This window comes from Myodes glareolus, chromosome 19, assembly GCF_982192425.1.
Source record: "Myodes glareolus chromosome 19, mMyoGla1.1, whole genome shotgun sequence".
In the NCBI taxonomy this organism is placed as follows: Eukaryota; Metazoa; Chordata; class Mammalia; order Rodentia; family Cricetidae; genus Myodes; species Myodes glareolus.
Window position 1 is genome coordinate 40374359 of NC_142044.1, and position 25707 is coordinate 40400065.

General features: G+C 47.3%; 1 protein-coding gene across 2 annotated transcripts in view; it reads right to left on the minus strand.

The window, feature by feature from the left end:
- Grap2 (GRB2 related adaptor protein 2) overlaps positions 1-25707 on the minus strand; it is a 71836-nt gene that overhangs the window by 13075 nt on the left and 33054 nt on the right. The window contains exons 2-3 of one of the 2 annotated variants that reach the window (XM_087898950.1): positions 8943-9034; positions 6065-6195 (exon numbers count right to left, since the gene is read on the minus strand). Coding sequence is in view for 1 of the 2 variants with exons in the window: in XM_048454734.3 (XP_048310691.3) it covers positions 8943-9020 (78 nt within the window). In the remaining variant the exon portion in view is untranslated. The remainder of the gene's footprint in view (positions 1-6064; positions 6196-8942; positions 9035-25707) is intronic. The other variant, XM_048454734.3, reaches the window with a different exon arrangement.

The window sequence follows — 25707 nt, forward strand, 5'->3', positions numbered from 1 at the left end:
GAATGAGCCTAAGGGACCGGATAGGACATCCGCTCTAGGACTTAGTGGGGAAGGAGGGAGCACCACGGGTTAATTTAGCCTTTTTTTTTTTTTACTCCATTATTTTTCTCCGTTCAAGGCCACTTACATAGGTCACTCCATCATAGCGCAGACCAAGCACTCAGACCACACCCTGAATCCTTTCTTACAATTTTAGTTTTTTTGCATTTATTTTTTTATGTGTGTGCACGTATCTCTGTGTGTGTCCACAGCTTGTCTACTGGAGTCAGAAGACAGCTTTTGGCGGCCTTCTCCTTTCTTGTGGGTCCCAGGGAATGGATTCGGACTCTTGATTGTCCTGCTTCTACCTTTCAAGTACTAGGATTATAGAGGTAGACTACCATGCCCGACCAAAGATTTATTTTTAACAAGGGGATTAAAACTTAGATATCTAAGCGAGACCAGCTTTCTAAACTATAATGCTTATATTCCCATTTTGAATTTTGAAAATGGTTGGGATAGGACTCACCATACTTGGGATGACAGTACAGGTGTGGTGTCCTGTGCCTGTCATCTCAACACACAGGAAGGTGAGGCTGGAGGATTCCTGTCACTTGGAGGCAAGCCTGAGCTATGTAATAGTGCGTTCCAGGTCACAGAGTGAGAACTTGAGTGGGTGGGGGGGTTCTCCACAGAGACACTTTTGGGATGCTTTCTATAAACTCAGACTCAGATCCTGAACAAAGCCAAGACAAGAGTTCTGTCTCCTCGACCGCTACCCACATGTGGTCACCTGCCTTGGTCACTCAGATTACTCAGCAGACGTGACTGTCTGTGTATTCATTGATTTCAGAAAACGAGACACCCTTGAAAATATTTGCTATCTTCACTGGGAATGTTTCTAAAGGATGTGGGCCTAGACTGGACCAGTGGCTCTACCCAAGGGTGGCCACGTAAGAGACTGGGAAACCCAGGTGGTGCCACCAAGACGCTGAGTCTCTAACAGCCCCTCTCCCGTTCCTGACCTGAAGGAACATTAACTCTTTGCTATGGCTTAAGTCATAGTCCTGTTCTTGTAGTTGAACATGTTCTTTTTCATGGGTGGAGATGCCAGGGTGGGGGTCGGGGGGAGAGCAGAGGGAAGACGGGAAAGATGGGAGAGGCCTCTCCAGACAATGCAATGAGCTGACTAGATCAAACGTGATGGCTGAGGAACCACTTCTTGGAGTTCAGCATCTTCATTCGAGCTGGGGTTTAGCTGGAGGAAGTTAGAAGAAATACAGGGCCTTGCGGTTCATGGTTGAAGATTCTGGATTTTCATCTTCAGATTTATAGAGAACCCCCAAACGATTTTAAGCCAGGAAATGACAGTAAGAATGAGAGTGAAGGAGGACTTTTTAAGATGAGATGGGGGTGGGGTAAAACCAGGGGAGGAACAGAAGGAAGATGGGTGTCGCCCACCAGGTAAGGGATAATGGGGTCTGAGCTAAGAAGAGTCAAGGACCTAGTTCGGAGGATTCGAGGAAGTAAAATCAGGCAGGGTTTTGTAACCATTTGGGGTAGCTGAGAGAGAAGGGGATTCTGGGAAAACTTTGGATTTCTAGCTTGGGAGACTGAGTGGGTGGTGATGTCTTTACTGAAATAGAGAGGAGAAGGAGGAGCGGGAGGGACTTGTGGGCTTCAGCTTGTAGTGGGTGAATTCCAGTTGAATTCTTCAACTGAGAAGAAAACCTCAGTGAGCTGTGGATGCATTTACTGGGCATAGGAGAGTCATCCAGAAGGGGTAGGACTGGAAGTCCTGAGTCCCTTGGATTTCTCTCTCCCATAGCAAAAGCCAATTTTTCCTCCCTCCCTCCCTCCCTCCCTCCCTCCCTCCCTCCCTCCCTCCCTCCCTCCCTCCCTCCCTCCCTCTCTCTCTCCCTCCCTTTCTTCCTTTCTTCGTTCTGTTGACAAGGTTTCTTATACCCTAAGCTGACCTCCTGATCCCTATGTAGCTGATGGTGGTCCTGAATTTCTAATCTTTCTGCCTCTATCCTCAGCATTCTGAGATTATAGGCAAACATCACCACACCCAGCTTCTGCAGTGCTGGGAATAGTCTCCAGGGCTCCCTGCATGCTAGGTAAGCTCCCTACCAGTTGAGCCACACCCCCAGGCCTAGGGTCTGCTTATTTTATTTTATTTTTCTCTTTTGAAACAGGGGCTTACTGTGTAGCCCTGGATGCCCTGGAATTCACTATGGAGACCAGACTGGTCTTGAGCTCACAGAGATCATCTTGCCTTTGCCTTCCAAGAGCTGGCATTCAAACTGTGTACCAACATGCATGGCATTGCATTACTGCTAAAGTGGAAGGAAAGGGACCGTGCCATCAGGTTTGGAACAAGAAAGCCTAGTTTTGCCAGGGGGTGGGGGTGCAGACCTTTAATCCCAACACTCGGGAGGCAGAGGCAGGTGGATCTCTGTGAGCTTTGAGGCCAGCCTGGTCTACAAGAGCTAGTTCCAGGAGAGCTAGGACTATTACACAGAGAAAGCCTGTCTCGAAAAGCTAAAAAGAAAAGAAAAAGAAAGAAAGAAAACCTGGTTTCTAGCTCCAATTTTGTCACTAGCTGTGTAGCTGTGTGACACAGGACAAAACAATTAGCCATTTGAAAAGTGGGGGTAATAGCAACCCACTTATGCTCACAGAGCTGAGGTGGGGACAGACCGAGTTCTGGCACGTGATCATCCTTCTGAAGGTATATATTCTTTTTTTTTTTTTTGGTATATATTCTTTTGATGTTGTTTTTGTTTGTTTGTTTCAAGACAGACAGAGTTTTTCTGTGTAGCTCTAACTGTCTTGGAACTGGCTCTGTAGACCTGGCTGGCCTTGAACTCAGGGATCTGCCTGTCTCTGTCTCCTGAGTTCTGGGATTAAAGGCAGGTGTCACCACCACCTGACTGGTATATATTCTTTTAAAAACTATATATGTACATGCATATATACATACATACACACACATATTATTTTGCTCAGCACAGTATCTTTATGAGGGAGAATTCCAGTTCTGAAAGACATGAAAGGGTCTGTAATTCTTGCAAGCATTGTACTTGAATGTTTGGGCTACAATCATTTTCTGTAGCAGTAAAAGCATGGCCCATATTTGAGCTTGAGAATTGCTGAGAACAGAGAACTTTCTAACATCAAATGGCTCTGGGCTTTGCCGAGGATGGGTGTGGGTCTGTGTATGCTGAGGGGAGTGAGGGGGAGGGGAAATGCACAATCTAGGTCAGGGGAAGGCGAGGAGGCACAGCAGTGGCGTCTTCTATCCACTTAAATGGTACAAGAATGCTTCTCTCCGTACACTGCTCCCGAATTGACAGCTTTGGAATTCGTTTCTGTTATCACAAGGGATAGTGGAGGCAGGGAGGTGGGGAAGCGGGAGAAGAGAGGTGGCTTGGCGGGGGTAACCAATGTCAGATCCAAAGTGAGCAGGGGTGAGGTGAAAGACGCCATTTGGAAATTGGCTTATCACAGTGCGAATCACACCCCGTACTTCGCTCTCTGACCCGAAACAAGCCGCAATCTGAGTAATCAGGCCTGGTGCTCATCTACCTCCTCTAGAAACTAAAGATTGTCCCTGACAGCCAGCCAGCCATTTGTCTCCACCACCTGGGGCTTGATCTGCCTGAGACTGTGTTTCCAGAGAGGTGATTTACAGGCATTTTATGGTATATATAAGGTTTTTTTTTTCTTAATCTCATTTTTCTGCAAAGAAAAGTGGTGGCTTTTATTTTATTTATTTATTTTTTTTTTGAGGGGTGGTGGCTTCCTTCTGCTGCTGCGGGCCCTGAGCCCCAAAGCTTCCTGTTCTCATCTCTCCATCGATTCAGTTCCCCCTATCTCTTGTACCCATCACGTAAACCCGCACAAGGAGTTCAGCCCAAACACACGAAGTTCTACACTTAAATGGCTGTATCGTCTTTCTTAAAATGTTCCCTAAGAGAGTAATTTTCTAGGTTACATGGTCTGAGCGTAAGCTAGATGTGGGAAGAGAAAGGCCAAAAGACCAGCTGGGAACAAAGGTAAAATTGGAGGGAAGTAGAGCTCAGGGGCGCGGCGGGAAGCTGAAGCCTTGCGGGAGTTAATTGTGTGGGATTAGGCTGGCGCTTTTAGGCCTCTTAGTCAAAAGAAATGGGGTCGACTTGGACACACTACAGAAACAGGGACAAACTGGTATGAGCATGAAAAGTGTGACTCCCAGCGTCCTTTCCAACTGTTTATTTCCCTGAAGAGCACAGATCAAGCCTCTCGGCCGAGCTTCCTCCTCCACCATCTTGTCTGCCAGTCCATGAAGATCAGCATCCAGGAAGTGCCTACTGTGCTAACCAGGAGTCCAGGGGATAAACTGGAGAGACTCACTGGTAACCTACCCATGTGCTTCTTTGTACTTCTCTAATGAGGAAGTTTGTTTAATCTTGAGCACCAAAGGCCAATCAAGAAACTTGAGCACCTCAAAGTGAACTTTGAGGGCACTCAAGAGCTGTCCTTGAGATGGTTTGCAGTAATCCCTGGGCGTGTTTTTCCTGCCTCAGGATGGGAGTGACTGACTTGGTCACTCACGGCCACCATTCAAAATGAGAGCTCTCTGTCACAGGCTCTCTGTGCTTTGTTCTCTACCACTATAGCTGCGACGGGCGGAATCTGAAAGGGTGGGCAGGGTTGGCTTTCTGAGGGAATTCTAAATGGTCACATAGATGCCATTTCCCAGGTCAAGACGTATATACTGGGGTCCCTGTTTGGGGATGTGACTTGTGCTAGCTACTGAGAAGCCACAAAGTTGAGCTGGAGTCTTTCTGCTCTCAGGGAGCTCACCAATGGAAGAACCCACCATCCATCCATCCATCCGTCCATCCATCCATCCATCCATCCATCAAACATTAGTAAGAAGTAACTTTCTGCTCCTAGAGATGCAGAAGTATGTGTGACCCTCATCCCTCCAAAACTTTGGCTAGTGGGGTAGCTAACAGGGAAATGGACAACTAAGACTGCATGTGGTAGGTAACGGTGGCAGTATAAGATGACCCTGGAAGTACAGCCTGCCTGGGGCGAGAAGAGGGCTTAGTTTTGCTTGGGACAGGGGTGGTAAGGAAGGGAGAGGATCAGCGAGGGGGTCTCTTGAAAGATGGTCATATATAAAAGGACACTTGGAGAATGATGAGGAGCCTGAGACAGGCTGATGTATACTATAAGGGGGTGGGGCAGGGGCAGTGTGTCCTCAAAGATGTGCGTGTGTGTGCACACATGTGCTTGTGGGTGAGGGTGATGAGACTAGGAGGAAGTGTGTTGGATCAAATGGTTTAGATTTCAATCCACTGTTAATAGGAACTCCTGGGTACTTTTGAGCCAGGAAATGACACAGTTTGATTCATCTTCTAGGAAAGTCCTTCTGGGACCAGTATGCAGAATGATTGAACAAGGAAGAGGCAGGAGGCAATGAGGTCAGGCAAGGGGCTGTGCGATCATCTGTGCAGGCAGAGAGAGAAGGAAGGCAGGGACTGGTGATAATATGGCCATCACTTGCTCAGTATCTGTTTTGGGCCAGGGCCTTACCTTTAATTACTTTCCTGGACTCTGCAGGATAGGTAATGTCTCCATAGATAGAGGCAAGCACTGATGCTCAAATCGGCAGGTGCCTAGGCCCAAGCCACATAACTCACAGGCTGGAAATTGAATCCATATTTATATGGTTACAAAACCTGTGTTTCTTTTTTCCAGCATCACACCTTCTTTTTTTCCCCTAATGGAGAAGCTCCTTCCTTAGGGGACTTGGAGAAAGAAATGTATTTAGAACAGAGATTGTGCATAGGGAACAGAGAGTCCCACCCAGCTGCTGGAGCAGTCACTGTCTGCCTGTGTGATCTTGACACATGGTTTAATCCCTCAGCCTTGGTTTCACACCTCCAGAGTGGAGAAAGCAACCTCCTAGGTTTGCTGAGGTGCTGCAGGGTACATGCAGCCCCTGTGCCAGTTCTGGCTTGCGGCAGGAACCCAGCTGGTGACAGCCCTGACTGCCCAGATTTGGCAAGGGGATTGTATATTGACTGACCTGTCATGATACTTTGATCACAGGCAGAGGGATAGCTTGGATGGAAGTTGGGGTGAGGTTGGTATAGGGGTTGTACGAGCCTGGTGCCAGGGGCTGGAGTCCATCAGGTAGCAGCCAGCAGATCACTGGTTCTGAGGTTCAAAGCAGAGGTTAGTGAGGGAGCAAGGTACAAACTGGAGGATCCTTAGCAGAGAGCCAGAGAAGGGGTGAGGTGCTTCAAAGTAAGAAGAAGAATCAGGAGGTCAAGAGCTGAGCTTCAGGGAGCTGAATATATCAGCTTAGAGAAGGGGCGGGAGTGCTCATGAACAAGACCCATAAGAGAACTCAGGAGAAGAGAGGGAGAGGAAGTGGGAGAGGGATTGGGAGAGAGAGGGAGAGAGATAGGAGTGCCTCTGAGCAAGGGGAAAGAGCTCCAGGAGAGGGGCAGCCAGTAGAGTCTCTTTCCATAGGTGTCTTGGAAGAACATTTTAGCCGCATGAAGGGGGTTGCAGCATGTGCTGGGAGGTGTTTTGTTAAACTGACACAAGTTAGAGTCATTTGGGAAGAGGGGATGTCTCCATCAGACTGGCCCATAGGCAAGTCTGTGGGGGCATTTTCTTGACTAGTGATTGATGGGGGGGGGGATCCAGCCCAGTGTGGGCGGGGCCATCCCTGAGCTTGTGGGTTGTATAACAACAGTAGCTGAGTAAGCCATGAATCAGAAAGCGGCATTCCTCCATGATCTCTGTTTCAGTTCCTGCCTTGAGTTCTTGTCCTGGTTTCCCTCAGTGATGGACTTTGGTATGGAAGTGTGAGCCAAACAAAGCCTTTCCTCCCCAAGTGCCTTTTGGTCCTGGTGTTTGTTACAGCAACAGGAAGCAGATCAGGACACAAATAAGGGCAGACTTCAAAGGGCCCTGGAGCAAAGAGAGAAGTGGGGGGCATCCAGGGCAGGGAACCGCTTCCATCTGAGCAACAGAGGAGAGGAGATACGTAAGGATCTGGACTGGGAAGGAGAGCTGAGGGGATGGCCATTTGCTTGTCTTTCCTTCCACTCTTCCGTATGACAGAAGATAACAGGGGAGCCTGAGCAAGGCTTCGGGTTCTAGGCGTGAGCAGCATAAGGCTGGGAGCTGGTTGGCATCTGAATAATCACGATGCCCCACAAAGGAGAGAGGGAGGAACTTTTCATCACATGACATATATCTCTGTGACCTCTGTAAAAGCCACCTTTTCTTCAATGAGTAGCCCAGACATATTTTAGCTTATAAAACTTCAAACTTGGGACACTGCGGGTCCACCACGTCATTGAATCTTTCAAGCTGAAAGCAGTTAGGAGGTTACGCACTGTGTGCAGGAGGCCTGGGGCATTAAGTGGCAATTGAAGCCATTCTATTCTACATGCATGTGCTCTGGGAACAGTTTCCAAGTTGTCCTCTAACACCCCAACGAGGGCCTTTGTATAGCCCATAATTCTCTGTGGCGAGATACAACAGTGGTCTTGGTGACAGTGGACATGTGAGAGGGTCAGGGGGAGACTGAGGACGAGAGCAGAGGGATGCTCCTGGAGGGTGCCCGAGGTCAGACTGGGGTACACCACCACCATGGGCTCCTGAATATCCTATGGAGAGGTTCATGTTCTTTTACGAATCACAGGGGAGTATGCAGATGGACGCCCGAAACACAGGAAGAAGTCCAAGGTCACTTCAGCTCCGCAAGTGGCCACTACACCTCAAGCAGGGCTTGGAAACAATTTTTAAGGAGCCTCTTAGTGGCTGGGTGTGCACAGCCGCTGTCGGGTAGCCTCAGGTCTGCTGCCTCTCTCTCTGGCTACCTCCACCTGCGCCCTTATCATCTGAACCAGCCTTGCCCTTCTGTGAGCTCGATGACTCCTGGCGTTCACATTGCCGCTCTTTCCCATTCTCTACCCTTCAAGGCAGAATCTCATGCTCCCCACCTGTGTTCCCGAGTGCTGAGCTGACGGCATCTAGGATAGCCCGTCAGAGGCTTGTGTTGCCCACTCCATGCCACAACTATGGTGGGAGAAGGAGCGTGACTTATACCAACTCTGAATTTCTGTCACCTAACCCGGTGTCTAGCACTTAGGTGCCTTAGAAGGAATGCTTGGTGGGGATGTGAACTTCTGTTTTTACGGAACTGCATCATGCTGTGCTCAAAGCCAGACTTCTTCAGAATGGCTGCTCTGGGGCTGGCAGAGGGTGCAGGCAGTAAATAGCCCACCGTGCCAGAGCAAAGAAGAAAGACACCCGATGCCAACTCCTGGACTCTACACGTATGTGCATACATGTACATGGGCAAGCATATACATGTGCACATGTACACATATGCATGTACACCTGTGTGCGTATGTGCAATGCACACGCAATGCACATATACACAACGACTCTTTCACTTGCCCAATGGGAATCTGGGATGCTATTGTGTCCTCTATAGCGAAGGCCCTACACGTGTCTCTCCTGTTCCTCTGAATGTCTTCCAGGGCTAAGACTTGATATCGGCTAAAAAGCTGTCTATGTATGGGTGGTTAGTAGGTGACCCTGGAAATAAGCTTTGAGACTTCCTCTTCTTCTCCTTTCCCTCTCCTTCTCTCCTTTCTCTATTTCGTTTTTGTTTTGAGATAGGGTCTCATGTAGCCCAGACTGACCTCAAACTTCCAATGTAGTCAAAGCTACATTGAACTCCTAATCCTCCTGCCTCCACACCCTGAGTGCTAGGGTTGCAGGCTCTTTTAAAGAAAACATGAAGAGTAAAAAAAGAAAAAGAACAAGAACTGTGCACATTCTTTCAGAGACAAAGGCACAGGTTGTTAAAGAGCCTCATGGGTCAGACTCAGGAACCTCAGCCCCTTCTCAGTCCCCTGGGTCCCCGCATCACCTACCTTCAGAATATCTCCAGTGTGAAAGCTCAGTTCATCTTCCCCAGAGGCCATGAAATCAAACTTGGCAATAGCTTCCATGTCTTGACAAGAAGCTGGAAGAGAAACAATGTGGTCATTGTGCCTTTCCACCAGGGACCGGTTGCAAAGCAGATGGCACTGCCTGGCAGGCTCAGCAGTGGGCAGGAGGGTGGCCCAGTGAATGTCTGCAGGCTGGAGAGCTAGGCTCAGGCAGCCGAGAGGGCCGTGCAGGGCCAGAGCTCATGATTGCAGCAAGAGCGGCTGCAGCCTTCCAGATCTGGTTCCCAGACTCATTCTCTGAACCTCTAGACACCAGGAGTGGGAACTGCAGCCAGCCCCTCTCCCTCCAGCTCCCTTGGCCTGCTGTGGCTGCGGCTGCTTCTGGGGGGCATCTCTGTTTCTCGCTGATAAGGACAGAAGGCTTGCTATCAACTGGACCTTGAGGCCCGGGGGGCTAGAAAGCCTGCTCAGTAAACACTGTCCCTCGGCTGTCCCTTGGCAGCTATATTTAACCAGGCAGTGTTAATTAGACAGATGCCATTTTCCCTTTTACATCTGAATCATTTAAGAGAATTAGACAGTATTGGCCAATGGGGACTCAGCGTCCTTCTGCCCAGTTTGACAGTAGGAAGCATTTCGGTTTTTGAGCTGGGAAACTCAGTCTGTCCAATAGCTTATCTTAACATCATGATGGAACTCGAGTACATTTCAGAAAATTCAATTTTGATATTAAATTACCAAATTTAATATCAAGTTAACTTTCCTCTCAATAACACTCATGTACTGATCACTGTTCCCACCTATATATACTACATTAAATATGGAAAAAAATTGAAGGAGCTGTAAGGGAATGTCACAAAGAACAGAGTGGAATACTGGTGGGATGTGTGTGTGTGTGTGTGTGTGTGTGTGTGTGTGTGCACGCATGTGATCTTGGCCAAGTAACTAAATCTCTGGAAATCTATTTCCACATCTTTACAATGAAAAACCTTAATATTCAGTGGATCAAATTATGAAATGGAATTAAATGATAGTTGCAGATACTATACACAGTACAGCTAGAGAATATTTATGTTTTTAAATGATTTATTTATTCCTATTTTATGTGCATTGGTGTTTTACTGGCATGCATGTCCATGTACGGGTGTTGGATCCCCTGGAACTGGAGTTACAGACAACTGTAAACTGCCACGTGGGTTCTGGGAATTGAACTCGGGTCCTTTGAAAGAGCAGTCAGTGCTCTTAACCACTGAGCCATTTCTCCAGACCTTCAAGCATGTTTCAAAACAATTTTATTGGCTAGAGAGGTGGTTCTATTGATGGAGTACTTGTCAGGCATGCATGAGAAATTTGATCCTCAGTCTTACATAAACCATCTATGGCAATACACCCCCCGTAATCCCAGTGCTCTAGAGGCAGAGGCAGAAGGATGAGAAGTTCAAGGTCATCCTTGAACTTGGCTACTAGAGAGTTGGAGGCCAGCCTGGGCTATACGGCATCCTGTAGCAAGATAATGACAACCCTAATTTTAGGGGACAAATCTCTCCCCAGCTAAGGCAGTCTGAAGTAGAAAAAAAAAAAAGAAAGAAAGAAAATAAGACAATGTCACCTGTCTCCTATAAACTATTCTCACCGACTGTGGCACTTAATCAGCAGGACTGTCACATTCTCTGATCCTCTGCTAAGACAGCTTACTGTCGGGGCAGCTGTCTGGAAAGCTGTGGTTTGGCATTTATGCTTTACAAATTTTCACTAATTCTCAAGCCCTTTGGGTGAGCGAAAAAGCCAGCCCTCAGACCTAGTGGGCTCTCAGTAATCAGGAAACTGGGACTACAAATAGTTTTCTCAGAAAGTCTGTCCCTCTCAAGATCTGGGGATGTCAGGAAGGTGGCAGCAGGTAGCAGGGTGCAGCAGGGAGCCCTTAGCAGATTAGAGCCACTGGCAGGGTGATAGGGAGGGGCCCAGGACGCTGACTTCCTAGTCTGCTTTGTCCCCCCCACCCCCCCCCCCCCGCTCCCCAAGGCAATTTGTGAGATGACTATTTCCAATCTCCAAAGACACAGAGCAAGGGAAGCATTGCTCAGGAGCCAAATAAAACACCATCTTCGACTCTCTGTGCGCTCCCTCCAGTCACAACTTATCTCCACACAGCGACAACACAGAAACGTTCTTTTTCGTACACTTTCTTCAGCATCCGTCCATCGGAGGCAAATTAACTTGGTGGTCTAGGTCAACCCACTGAACAGGGAGGAGTATTCTGCCCTTCTTCCTTAAGACAAATGCTGTTTGCCGAATTGATTCATCCCATTACCTCACCACTCAAACCTTTCCTATTTAAAGCCTTGCCTCTGGTTTGCAGGGGGACGGGACTTTTGTGGGTCACCCTCATGGTATTCACAGTAGACACTGGTCACCTTAAGAGATCAGGTGTCGGGTGAATGGTCCTGAAAACCACGGTCCCATTTCCATGGAAATTTATCTTAATAAGCAGAATGAAAACAAGTGTGTGTGGGGAGGAGGCAAATACTAAATATATTAGAAAGTCACGTAGATTGGTGGTGAGAAAAGCATGCTCTAGGTGTGACCTTGAGCTTGTGAAGATCAAGTCTGTGTGCTTGGTTCCTGACAGCTGCAAATCACTTGGGTGAGAAGGCCCAGACAGAAGTAAAATTGCTACTGAATAGAGTCACTTTCCTGCCTTCCCCCAGGGAAGGCTGGCAGTGTGGTGGAGCCAGAGGCACAAGCAGATCACACAGCTCCCCAGTTTGTAATATTAATTCTGGCTCTGAAAACCCAATTAAACAAGCCTGCTCCTCAGGAGATCCACTTCCACTTCCATTTGTGAAATAGAGTCTGTTTGGCTGCTATTTGGTAGGAGGGAGATGTTCAAAGTGGGGAGGAGGGGCTTTGGTTGGGGTCAAAGGGCCCTGCACACCCTCTCATCCCTTGTGAAGAAGAGGACAGTAATATGTCATCGTCAGACATGTGGTTCTTCTATGTTTGTTAGTGTTGGTTTGTAAAAGTTTAACAGGGGACCACTAGGGAAGAAGAAAATTGAACTATCAATATAGTTTATTCAGTAAATATCGATTTGTTTTTTATTTATTTATTTTTTTGTTGAATAATCTGCACCTGCCACCACTACATGTTACATCTGGGAAACAAATATATATGGATTAAAAATTGGGTAGCAATGATGAAGGAAATGAGGGTTAGAAGGAAGGGAAGGAGGAGGGGAGATCACGGTCCTGAACATACCTTCAGGCTGTTCTTTGCCATTTCTGTGCTCCTGACCTCTGGGACCCCTTTCCAGACTCCTCCCTCTTCACAGATGGACTCGGCGTGCCTTCCCTGCCAGGGACCGGCTTTAGAAATGGCTGAAATGCCACCTGCCACACAGCATGAGAAGCTGCAGCCTCCAGGGGCAGCCAGCCGCCTCCAGCAGCCTTCCCCACAAGCTGTACCCCACAGATGATGCCATTTGTGGGGGGTCTAATGCCAGTCTGCTTCCCACAGCCCTTTGCGGCTCTCTCACGCATAATCCATTAGCAGCTCTGAGACACAGATCAGCCTCACCCCAGGGTGACGCCACACAGGAATGCCTGGGCTGATCTTCTCTGTCCTTGAATTTCCCTGTAAGCTGCTTTTACTAGGGGAAAAAAAATCACCCTGGAAAATAGTCAAGTTATATACAAGGAACGTTTGCCTACTTTTAAAACATCATCACCGTAAGATAAAAGCAAAAGGCACGAGGCAGTTCTTTAACATGATTCCGTGTAGAAGTCAGTTGAAATAGATTTGTTCAGAAAACCAGTTATCACCAAAATGGCAGCAGGCAAGAAACTTCTTGAACAATTTCAGCTCCTCCTAAGTTGGCTATGAATAGCCAAGACTTCCATTTTATGTCTTTCTTAAAAGGAGCAATTGCATAACAGCACAAAACTAAGCGAGACACGGGCTCAGGACCTAACGAAAGAGGAAGCCGGGTCCTAAATTGAATCAGCCATACCACTTCCTATTTTGCTGGGGACAGCGCTAATCTGAATGCCTGCCCCAGTTTGTGTTGTAATTCAGACAGCATAATGTCCTGCAATGAAAGAGAGAGAGAGAGAGAAAGAGAGAGAGAGAGAGAGAGAGAGAGAGAGAGAGAGATTGCTTTTATGAGTATTGCTGACTACACATTTATCAGAACATTAGCCACAAATATAATTTTATTTGTTTATTTATGTAGGAAAAGAGAACAGTGAAAAGTTAGCCATTTTGAACTTTGGGTTCGGGTTCAAAAAAAAAAGCTAGAAAACCTGTAAAATTATCACACACACACCCCCATTCCACGTAATACAGACACTTGAAAAACTATAAAATTATACCCCCATGCCACATAATACACACTTAAAAAATTATAAAATTATATCCCGAATGCCACATAATACAGACACTTGGAGGCCACAGCCTTCACACTGTTGTTGCTATTATTATGTTACGATACAGACCCTGAAGTCTTGCTGTGATCATCAGACCAGTGTGGAACACCTGGGCTCAAGCAATGCCCCTGCCTCAACCTTCTGAAGGCTGGGACTACACGTCAAAGCCCCTCTTGGAGACACTCAAAGGTCAGCTCAGTTACTTTCCAGAAGAAGGAAGCCTTCTGGTGCTGTAGGGCATGGGGTGATTACAGCTAATTCGCACCGTACACAATAGGAAGGTTCTTAGAAAGTTATTCTGAAAAGAGTGTTTGTAAATGGAATCGTGTTAGCATGTATTATAGAGAGCCACTCCACAAAGGAGCCCTGCGGTGAAGCCCTTAGGAAGTGAAAAGGAAACTTTGTTATGCAAATAACTACCTTTTAATTGATCCATTTTCAAGTCTGCGTTTGCAGGCCTGATATCTTAAAAAGAACACACCTGTACATCACCTCTAGTTCCCACACTGGGGGCCAAGTAAATACTGCTCTCCACTGTGCTCAACTCTGACAGTGCTTTAAAAAGCCACTAATTTAAAAAGCCAGACCATTCTGCCTGGGAGTGTAGACCGGGGTCAGGAGGCCCTTTCTGGAGAGGGCCCTGTCGTAAATACCTTTGGCTTTGGGGGTGGTAGGGCCCCTGTACTGTACCATTGTGGCCCCTAGGACAGCCACAGAGGACAAACGAATGGGTCCATTCATACTTTATTCATGCACACTGGCATTCCTTTTTCTTCGTTGTGTTTTTGAGACCGGGTCTCCTGTATCCTAAGCTGGTCTCAAACTGGCTACGTAGATGAAGGTGACCTTGAACTCCTGATTCTCCTGCACGGACCTCGTGAGTGCTGACGGTACAGGCTTGTGCCACCACGACGGGCTTGGATGCAGACTTCCTGAAGGGAGGATTTAGAGCTGAGGGAATGAGGATTAGGACTCACAGACACGAACTGGAATCTGAAATAGGCCGTTTGCCTCCTGGGTGTCCTGTTGTCTCAGCAACCACAGATCCTTTGTGTGTAGACCCTAACCAACATGAGTGTTATTCTTAGAGTCTCCACAATCCCCAGGCAATGCTTCGTGGATATTTCATAAATGTTTGTGGCATGCACAAAAGTATAACAAATGACCTGCCACCAGAGTTACAACTACATTTGATTCCATCGAGGTAAGGGACCTAAGTATCTAAGTTTACAAGGCCTAATTAATTTCCCACTCCAAGGTGCCATGACTTTTCAGCAAACCTAGCCAGAGACAGAAAAAAAAAAAGTCTGCCTTATTTGATCCAACAGAGGGCAATGGTGCACCCCAAACTATAGCTTGTTCTTGGAAATTTTTATTTTTTTCTTTTTCTTTTCCTTTTTCTTTTTCTTCCTTCTTTTGTTCCTCCCTTCCTCCATTTCCCTCCCCCTTCCTCCTCCTCTTCCTCCTCCTCCTTCTCCTGCTCCTTCTCCTGCTCCTCCTCCTCCTCCTCCTCCTCCTCTTCTTCTTCTTCTTCTTCTTCTTCTTTTGTATTATAATCTTATAATCTTTATCCAGGCAGGTTTGGTAACTGTCCTCATTGTCCGTTGTGAGTTGTGAGCCTTATAAGCATTAAAGTATTAACCTTTCAGAGTCTAGCACCTATACAACACAGGCTTGCTTAGATGGAAGAGAATTAGGTGCCATCTTCTCCCACACTTTCTGGGCTTTAAATTTCTTCTGAACAAGATGGTCCCTTTTGTCTCTGGGTCCGCTTTCTCTGTCTTTTTTTTTCTTCACTTTAGAGACAGCGTCTTACTTTGTAACCCAAGCTGGTCTCACACTTGCACAGTCCTCCTGCTGCAGTCTCGGGAATTCTGGGATTCACTCTGCTTTTGAGTACAAGGTAAGGATCTTCTGTTGAAATCGACCCTGTGTCATTTCCCCCCTCTCTTTTCCATGTGTTCATGTGGGTGTGTGTGTGTGTGGGGGTGCACGCATGTGCATGTTGATAGGTATTTAGGCACGTTTATGTGCTTGTGGAGGCTTGAAAACAACCCTGGATGTCACTCTCTTGCAGAACCCAGAGCTCACCAATTCTGGCCAGTCTTGTAGGCCAGCAAGCCTGCCCCAGGGAGCATATATCTCTTCCTTCCTAGAATTAGTGGCAGCAATGGTGCCTGTCTGGTATTTCAGTGGGTTCGGGGATTCAAACTGTTTCTCATGGTAAGTGCCTTCTCCCGTGAGCCATCTCCCCAGTTCCTTCTGAGTGAATTTCTTTACTCTGACTGCTACAGCTGTGTCTGGGACCCTTCTGCCTTTGTGGGCATTGGGCATATCAGGAGAGAACAAAAAGGCAAAGATAAATGGTTCCTGAAAATCTGTAATCATTGGCTGGACAATGGCCGCTCAGCTCGCCTGTCAGCTTCTGTTTCAATATTCTTCTTGAGGCACAAACCAATTTATTCTGGAAGAACATGTGAGATGTGGAAGGCTTCTCTACATTTTGGGCTCTCCGATAAGAGAAATGTTAACCTGCTTGCCAAATGTCTAACAAGACATACACGTTTCTTTACTGTGTCTGTTCTCGGATTGTCTCTAACACATCCTCTGTAGCCTTTAAAGCAGCGACCCGTGAATCCCTTTCTAGTAAGATTCCATTTCTGTTTCGTCAAAGATCTGCATCTAAGTCAGGTCCAGGGCATGGAGCGGGAAGTAGAATAGGAGCAGCTCTAATCAGTTCATGGAGGGCTCCCTGGTACTCCTCCCTGCTCCATCTGTCATCATCAGAACCGGGCTGCAAGTGGCCCTGCATCTAGGGGTGGCCCTCCTTCATTAGATTTGCAGCCAATGGTTCCTCTAGATATTGGTCCTCCTAAGTGAGATTCTCCATCATTTCTTTTGGCTCAGGATTTTAGGTGAATAAACAACTCAAAATAAATAAACAGTGGAGACAGGTGATCTCTCTCCAGGGACTAGAAAACATTTCTGATTTTACTGCAACCAAAAAAAGCAAAGACTAGCAAAGGACATCCCACCAAAACCACTTCTATCTGGGAGGCTGAGATTTCCCCTCCTTCTAAAGTGACTCTGTGCACACGGGAACATTGGAACATTCTTATTTTCCCCTGCCCTCAGGTGACTTGTTTATTTTCTATGCCCCAGGAAAGCACAAATCCCCCATAACGACTGGCAGGGGTGAACACATGGAACTCAAGGGGGCCCTCTGCAGCTTATCTGAGAACAATAATTTATCAGCCTGGAGCAGCTGCTGCTAGACTTGGAGACCCTGTGGAAGTGGCTTATGAAATAGAAGCCTCCCGGCCCCGCCCCCACCTCCCATCCATTTCTGTCCTGTGCGCAGGTGTGTTCCCCGAATAACAGTTCATCTTCTCATTGCCTCTCTTCTACAGGAAGTCACCAACAGAGCTGTCTCTAATGACAGGCGACAAAGGGGCTGCTGGTTCAGCAGCGAGGTGCTGAGGGGGCAGGCAGAGAAGCTGTTGCTCTCCTCATCTGGAGAAGCCTGGGGCTCTCTGCCCACCACCGTCCTGGCAATCATTACCTTACATTTCACTGCTCCCTATTACCAGGGCGGGCCCCTCCTGGAGACTCTTCCCAACCTGATATTGGGGAGCCTCTCTGGATTTGCTGACCTCTCTTGTGATTTCCTAATTTCCAGGTGGGAAGCTTCTCTGGTTCCAAGGTATTTGGTGTTCAGGTTTGTGGGAAACATATAAGTAGGATTTTTTTTTTCCAGACTTACACACGGGGAGAGTCCCTAAAATCCCCGATATCCTTATTTAATCAAGTTGCAGTTCTGCAGGTCCCTGTCACTGCGGATTATGGCAGCTGCATTACTCTCAGGGATGCTGCATTCCTTTCATTTCTGTTTTTTAAATTAGCTCCCCCACCTCACTCCTCAAGCCTTTTTTTTTTTTTTTTGGTTTTAGAGGAAGGAGTGGGAAGAGCAGGAAGTAAAAGGAGAGATGTGTGAGTGAGGACACTGTCCCCAGGCAGGTCCCCTCCCCTCTTCTTCCCAAGTCCCAGTTTCATCGTTCCATCGCTTTAATCTGTTCAGCCTGTCTTACATAATAAACTATTTTTTATGCTTATCACATAAAATCTCACACACCCCCAAACTTTATCGAAGAAAACTACCCTTTTCTTCTCTCTCTAACTGTAACACGCATGTTCTATTAAACTCAGATGACTCCCACCCCGTTTTCCTACCCTGTCAAACTGTCAGGCGAAGCTGCCTCAGTGGAATGGGGGCTCATGGAGGGTTGAGGGCCAGGGTTCGGACAAACCTGCGTTCAAACCCCTGTTTGCTCACTTGATGGTCAAGGAATGTTAGGTCTCCATGCCTCAGTTTTCCCTCCGAGAATTCAGATGGCAGTCCTCGCTCCATCCCCTTCCAGCGAGAGCAAGTGCAGAGAACTCCACCCAGCCCTGGCATTTGCTTGCATACCACACCGTCTTTCCCCCAAAGCGTTTTGGCATCTGAGTATGCTACCAACATTCCTTGTAGAGAAAAACAAATGTCAAAACTGCTTTTAAAAGTGTAAATCCACCAAACATATGCTCCTTTTTTCCCCTCTCGTTTGAAGCCTCCATTTCCCCTGGGCAGGTGCTAACTTCTTTCTCCTGGCCATGAGCCCCGGCTGTGGTGTTAGCCAAAGATACAGCCGTGGCGTGGGATGAAGACCACTCAGTAGAGAATAAGAAAAGGCCGACTAACCAAGCAGAAAGGGGGAAACCGATTTGACTTCTACACTCTGCTCAACCACCCAGAGTGAGACCGTGGTGTGGCTGGCTTAAAACAGGAAGCCCCAGGACAGTCAGAAAGGGAAAACACCACCCAAGTTTCACCACTGCCTAGAGACCAGAGCTGGTCAAGACTAAGCTACCTTTGCATGCTGTGGTCTGTGATGTGCCAAGGCCTTTACCTTTGTAATCTTGGGGGAGGGGACTGTGCTGGGAACTGAATCTTCTGCTTTCAGGCATGTAAGGCAAGCTCTCAACCACTGAGCTACACCCCCAGGGTCAACATTTATAATTGTTGTTAGCACCCAGACTGGGAGAAGGAAGCAAGATGTCAGAGTCTGTGTCTGGTAATTCCTAAGGATCTATATGCTCTCTGCTTGGTTTCTGAGTCTTCATTGGTACTAGCAAAAACCACAGGTCCTCCGCCTACCAGATCAGAGTAATTGCTAACTAGCTTAGGCCTGTCGAACCTTCCTGGGTGACTGTCTGTCAGTCAAGAAATTGACAGCAGCAATTCTCACATACCATGGAAATTCAAGCCCATTACTTCTTGGTCAAAGAGGCAATGACTGCAATAAACTGGGCTGACCTCAGAATGGGCAATCATGGGCTCTAAGGCAATTTCGGAAATGAGAACCATACCGCCTCACATACTCACAAATGGCAGTTCCTTCCCCGTCCATCCCCTGCTCTCCCTCCCCTCCTCTCCCTTTTCTTTCTTCTCCTCCTGCCTTTCCCCTCCAACCCCCTACAATATATTCTCCCTCTGAAATATATTCAAGGGTTTCTAAATTCACTTTCTCCTTTGAGTATAGTATAGTCACTTACCAAGGCTATACTTAGGATGTATGTTTTTAATTTCTCCTATTGTTTTATTAAAACAACACCATGAAAACCTTGAAACAACATCAGAATGCCAAGAGCCCACCGTCTCCACTAGAGAGATCCCCCAAGAGCCCACAGGCCCTACTAGAGAGGTCCCTGACAGCTCCGCTGTGCTGTGAAGCTGACTTCAGATCCTGTGCTTCAAAGCAACTACAGGAATGGGAGAGAAAGGCCGCTGCATCTCCGGCCAACCGTTCATTTTATCCTTAGTGTTTCCTAAAGTCATAGCAATTGTCTATGGACACAATGAATGTTGCGGGCAAATCCACATGGGAATGAAGCATGTCAAACACCACCCTGACTCAGAAGGGCATGGGGAGCGCCTGCGTAGACGAGAGTAAAGGACAAGAAAGGGGCAGACAGATTTTTACACAAGCCAGGCTTTTTTATCCTTCCTCTCCCATTCTCTACTCACATCACGATTTCCCTTCCAATTCATCACTAGGATTTTATGGGGCCTTCATGCTCTTTTCTCTTCTCCCCTTCTGTTCACTTCATGCTTGCTTTTATTGATCTGGGCTCTGAAAATTCGCCATATTTATCTTGTATTTGAAAGCTTCCATCTCCTTGTTCTGTGGTCACCCGGGCGGTAACAATGCTGGCACACATAACAAACACACTCCCTGGTGCCCCCTCTCTCTTCCCTCACTCTCTGTGCCTGAAGTGCTTGTCAACCTTATTTGACCAACACACACACACACACACACACACACGTGCACACACACAGACACACACACACGTGTGGCTCAGAAGACTCCGTGATCATAGCCACCTTAATCTTTTTGTCACTTTTACTTGTGTCATCAAATCCCCATTTATCATCAGAACGCTGGCCAGTGTTTAGCTCGCTGGTTTCCAAGCATGCAAAAGTGAACATTAACTCAGACGGACGGTCACTTATTTGCCTTCCGTCCATAAGTCTATCCCCGGAAATCTAGAGGAACTGACAGCTTCATGCAACAAGTCACCCAGGAAAAATATTAAAAGTCATCAATCAAAGGGATATTAATGGGGTGTGGTGGAGGCACATGCCTGTAATTCCAACACTTCGGAGTCTGAGGCAGGGGGATCACAGTTTGCTATTACTTTGGAATACACAGTGAGTCTCTGTCTCAAAAAAAAAATTAGAAAACAGAACAAGCAAAAATCAAGCAAAACCCCAGACTTAGGGATGATATTTTGAATTTTGCTTGTAAAGTAAATAATTAGAATTTTCTCATTTAGGAAAACACAGACTGTTACAGTAGGTCTTTCTAAATTGAGTTTGGTTAAAGAAAGCCACACCTGCATTTGTCTTGTAGCTCGCTTTCTCTCTCTCTCTCTCTCTCTGTCTCTGTCTCTCTCTCCAGGCAGCCCACACTGCCTCGAATGGGATACATAATCAAGACTGTCCTGAAACTCCCCAGTGGTGAGATTACCGGTGAGCACCACCACAAGCAGCCAGTTCTCTGTCTTGTCGGTTTTGATCAAGGAGGGCCCCTCAACCCTGGGCCCACCGAGATGGAAGCGTTCACAAAGTTATTGGGTTTTTCCTCTGAGAGTCCGTGGGTATAAGGATAGTGGCCTGGTTGGAAAGAGTAAGCGAAGCACTAGGCAAGTCTGTTATGCTGAATGAAAGTGTCTCTCCTCATTTTAAATATTGCTCAAAGAAGAAGAAAACCAAACCACCATAAATCCCGGATTCTTGTTCCTAAACCCGACTGTTCCCAGGGTCCTTCGTCACCGTCCTTGATCTCCAAAGGACACATCCCAGTCACCGTCTAGCTTCAGACTAGCCCTCTCAACCCATGCTCAGTATTCAGGACGTGGCCTGAGCGGACTGTGTGGAATAGGATGATCAAATTACTTTCTCTGCCTGCCAGTGTTTGGTAATTGTGTTATATGTTGCTGCTGGCTGTTCCGGAGGTAAAGCCCTCTAAGAACTCAGGTGTTTTAACAGGAAGATGGCAGAGCTAGGCCTCTCCATCTCTTCTGTGGGGGTTGTGAAGCAGAACACTGGGCTTCACATGACCCCTGAAACTTTATTTTGTTTCTCTCAGTTCCTTTGGCTAACTGCCAGCCCATCTGGCATGCAGGCGGTTTGATTTCTTTCGAGTTGCTTCCTTCAAGTTTTTCTTCCTCCTCCTCTCCCTCCTCTTCCCTGTGCCTCATTTCATGACACAGTCCTTTGCGGGGTTGGAGGCCATCAATTAAGTAGGCTGGTTAACCAGAAAACCAAGGCACACACAACCACACTTGACTTTTGACTTTTTAATGCAGATTCTGGGGCTCAAACTCACGCCCTTGTACTTACAAGGCAAGCACTTTACCTACTGCCCCCAGGCCCAACTCTTTCTTCTTAGTGAACTGCATGACTTTGGGTCTTTATTCTGTAAAAAATGGATATGATCTGTAATAAATAGATGTGGACTTTGGAGCTAGGCACAGTGGGATTCAAGTCCTTGGTCCTTCCTTTGCCAGCTGTGTGACTGCAGCCAACTGGCCATCCCTGAACTCAGTTTCCTCACCTAAAACAGCTTTCTGTTGATAGGAACCCATTAATTGAGATTATCTGAGTATCAGGGACAAACACACTAGAGAAAGTTCTCTCTCTCTCTCTCTCTCTCTCTCTCTCTCTCTCTCTTCCTTTCTTAACAGGATCCCAGGTAGCCCAGGATAACCTCAAGGTCGTGATGTAGTCAAGGATAATCCTGAACTTCTGATCCCCTTGGCTCTATCACTTGAGTGCTGGCAATAGAGGCATGCGCCACCATACCCAATTTTATTATCATTTTTAAAGTTTATTCTTCTCTCAAGCATTACATCCCAACCACAGTTTCCCTTCCCTTCACTGCTCTGGTCCCTCCCACCTTCCTCCCCCCACCACCACTCCTCTTCTGTTTCCCTTAAGAGCAGGCTTCCTGGGGAGAGCAACCAAGCACGGCATAACAAGTTACACTAAGACTAGGCACAAACTCTCATCTCAAGGCTGGACAAGGCAACCCAATAGGAGGAAAAGGTTCCCAAAAGCAAAAGGGTCAGAGACAGCTTCACAGCCACTGTGAGGATTCCCTCAAGAACACCAAGCTACACAAACCATAGCATATATGCAGAGGACCTAGCTCAGACCCATATAGGCTCTGTGATTGTCGCTTCAGTCTCTGGGAGCCCCTATGAGCCCTGCTTAGCTGATTCTGTGGGTCGTGTGCTCGTGGACCACACCCAAGCACTGAGAACCAAACCCAGGGTGCATGCTAGATAAGTCCTTTACCAACCAAACTATACCCTCTACTTTTTCATCCTTCCCTACTCCTTAGACTAGAGCAGCTACAAGCCTATCTTCATTTTGTCCTCTAGAATCTTGTGTCAGGTACAATCTAACCAAAGTCCAAGCAGACCATGCCTATGACCAGTATATGCCATGACACCCCTGGCCCCTGGGAAGAAGCACATGGCCACACTGGGGGGGATCCCAAGTGGCAGACGCTCATCTGCTTTCTCATCTGTCCTCCCATTGGGCCGTTTTGTTTCCCTGTCCTTGTGTTTCTTTGCAAACTGCATGTTTACTTTTCTGGCGTCCGAGAGGGCAGCTGCAGCCTTCCATCCCCCTACATTCCATTCTTCTGGCCAGAGGGTCCAAAGACCTCCGTGTGCTGACACTTTCTGACGTGAGCTCTCTGAGGATCATTTTCCCATTCAGATCCTGTCAATGTCACGCTGTCATGTGACCTCTCCTAGCCACTCAAGCGTCTCAAGCCTTCGGTCCTCTCTCCCCATCCTATCTTTCACAATTGACTTCAGAATTCCAACTGCCTGAAGCAAACATGTCTTGGCAAGCAGTTTCTCATTCCCCAGGCACCCTATCTACCCATAGCCTCTTCCCCCATCATCCTTCTGCAGTTTAGCACAGACCACCATGTAAGGTTGTGCAGGCTGTGCAGGCTGTGTACCACGGCACAATGGCCCCAGGCTCAATGTGCACCACGGCACAATGGCCCCAGGCTCAGACTATCATCCATGCATCCCTCTTTTAAGTAAGCTGGAAGTTCTGGCATGGATGTGCCTGTCTAAAGTTAACAGTGCTTTCTCTATCTGGGCGTGGTGGCACATGCCTTTAATTCCAGCACTCAGGAGGCAGAGGCAGGTGGATCTCTGAGTTCAAGGCCAACTTGGTGTGCAGAGTGAGTTTTAGGACAGCCTGGACTGTACAGAGAAGGCCTGTCTTGAAAAAAATCAAACAAAACAAACAAAAATGTGCATTTTCTTAAGGATATCAAGGCTCCTAGTCTAAGATCAGCTGTCTTGGGGCCTGTCCCTGTCACATCAAGTGTCCTTACTCTCTGACTCTTCTGTGAGACTTTGGTGTGTCTACCCTTCGCCGGATGCTATGCAAACCTGGGCTCTTCCAGTAGTTCTCTGAGTGATATGACCCCAAGATAGTTATCCGAGTGCAGTGAGCCTCAGCTCCTTCCTGTCAGGGCCGTGCTGGGTCATACAAGCTGACTCCAAGTTCACAACTGTCCTGACTTTGCTTCTCAACTCAACACGTGGGTTACATTTGTGTGCCATGGAGCCTAGAGGTTTCTTGGTCTTAAAAGTGTGCCTAAAGTCAGACATGGTGGCTCACATCTGAAATACTAGCATTTGAGAATATTTAGTAGAAAGATTGCCATGAGATTGAGTCAGAATGGGCTACATAGTGAGTTCTAGGCCAGTCTGGGTTATAGTGTAAGACTCTTAAAAAACAAAAACAAAAAACAAACAAAAAAAAAAAGGAAAGAAGGAAAGAAAAACAAAACAGGACTAACAGTGCCATCTTCATGGTGTTTTGGTCGATAAAACATAAAATGTTCTTCTCAACCATTTAGAGAAGTGCCTGGTACAGAATAGGCTAACAGTGAGTGAATAGTTATGGGACTTTGAAAACATTAACATATTCATTTTTCTCAGCAGCTAATAAGGAGGTAAGAGTGTGAAATGTACCTCCTTCAGCCAGGTTTCCAGGTAAGACACAAAGTGCCCAATTAAACTCCCATTTCAGATAAATAAGTTGTTAGTACGCACACACATTGCAAATGTTTACCTTCGCCACAGGAGTCTCTTAAGTGGTAGACTGGAGTCCCGCTGGGAATAATGGCTAGGAGCCCTTTGCTCCTGTCTCCCTCTCAGCTCCACTTGCCTGCTATTCTCCCCAAATACAGAGTCTGCCCCTGAAGCCTGGGGAGAATGCCAGCAATCAGAGCAGCAGCTGTGGAGGGAAGTCTCTGGGATTCTTATTATAAAATATTCTGCATCCTTGGGACAGAACTCAGGGTCTTGTGCACACTAGGCACATGGTCTGTCACTGAGTGACATCTCCAGGTGCGTGGGGAGGGTTGTATGCAGAGGTCTATATCCTCATCCATGATCCTGTGAGCCACAGAAGGTCATACCTCCTAATGTCCCCACCTTTGGTGATTTGCTACTTTTAATACTTGTGGGTCAAAGTTGAGCGTTAGCCATTCTTGGTAGGTTTCCTGTATTCGAATTCCTGCTTTCTAAGTGACTCCTCTCGTAACCCATCGTGGGCAGAGCAGGAATCCTTCAGACCCTCTCCAGCATTCCGATGCTTCCGCTGTGATTATTCTGGCATTTCATATCATCATTTCAGGATCACCACTCGCTCTTTCACACCTATAACTTGTTGCAACAAGTTTCCCACTTGGCATTTGCATCACAGCCACCATGAATGTCGTCCTGGTGACAAAGACCCCTTGAATGGCTGATGATACCGCATCCTTTCTGTACGTGATTTGGGCCTTCCTAGAACCTCACTTCTTCCTGGAACTGTCTCAGAGGAAGTTACAAAACCACCAACAGTCCCAAATGTGCCACTGGTCGCTCCCTTTGTCTCGGTCTCGGTCTCTCTCTCAGTCTCTCGTTCTCCCTCCCGCCCCACCTCTCTTGACCCCACTCCCTGCGATATTCTTCTTTTTATATCCTCTCATTTCAAATCTCCTGTCCCTGACCCCTGCCCAGACTTCTCCCTTCAATTGAGAAAGTGGCCTTTTCTTCCCAGGTTGTCTTCAGTGTCTCGGTTTCACTAAACTTCCACTCACTTTCTGTCTCTCCAGGGCATCCTCACTGTTATTGTTATTAATTTTGGTTTTGGGGGAAGTTTGATACAAAGTCTCACACAATCACCCTCTCCGAACCCAGCACTCACTCTATAGCTCAGGCTGACCTCAAACTTGCTATTCTACTGCTTCCTGAGTGTCTGAATTACAGACACCCCCAAGTCCAACTCTGGGGTGTCTGGGAATTCAGGCCTGTGCGCCTCCACACCTTACTTTAGGTGGTGCTGGGAATCACAACCCAGGGTCTCTGAGCAAAGACAAGCTGGGGACCCAGTCTCTTCATTGCAGGTCTCTGACCAACCCTAAGCTATATCCCCAGCACAGGGGCATCTGTCTCAACACCTTATGCATCTATTTGGCAACCCCTTCCCAGCCTTACTCTGCACCAGACTCTTTGTTGAGCATGGAGACTCAGAATGGACTAGAACTGCGGGGGAGGGGCTGCCAGAAGGAGAGATTAGTCAACCAAAGATGTGGGTCATGTTGACAAAGGAACCAAACTGCAAGTCGTCAGGTTCAAAGGAGACTCTTTCTCAGTCAAGCAGCAATTGAGCCCAGTCTTGCAAAACAGAAGGTAGG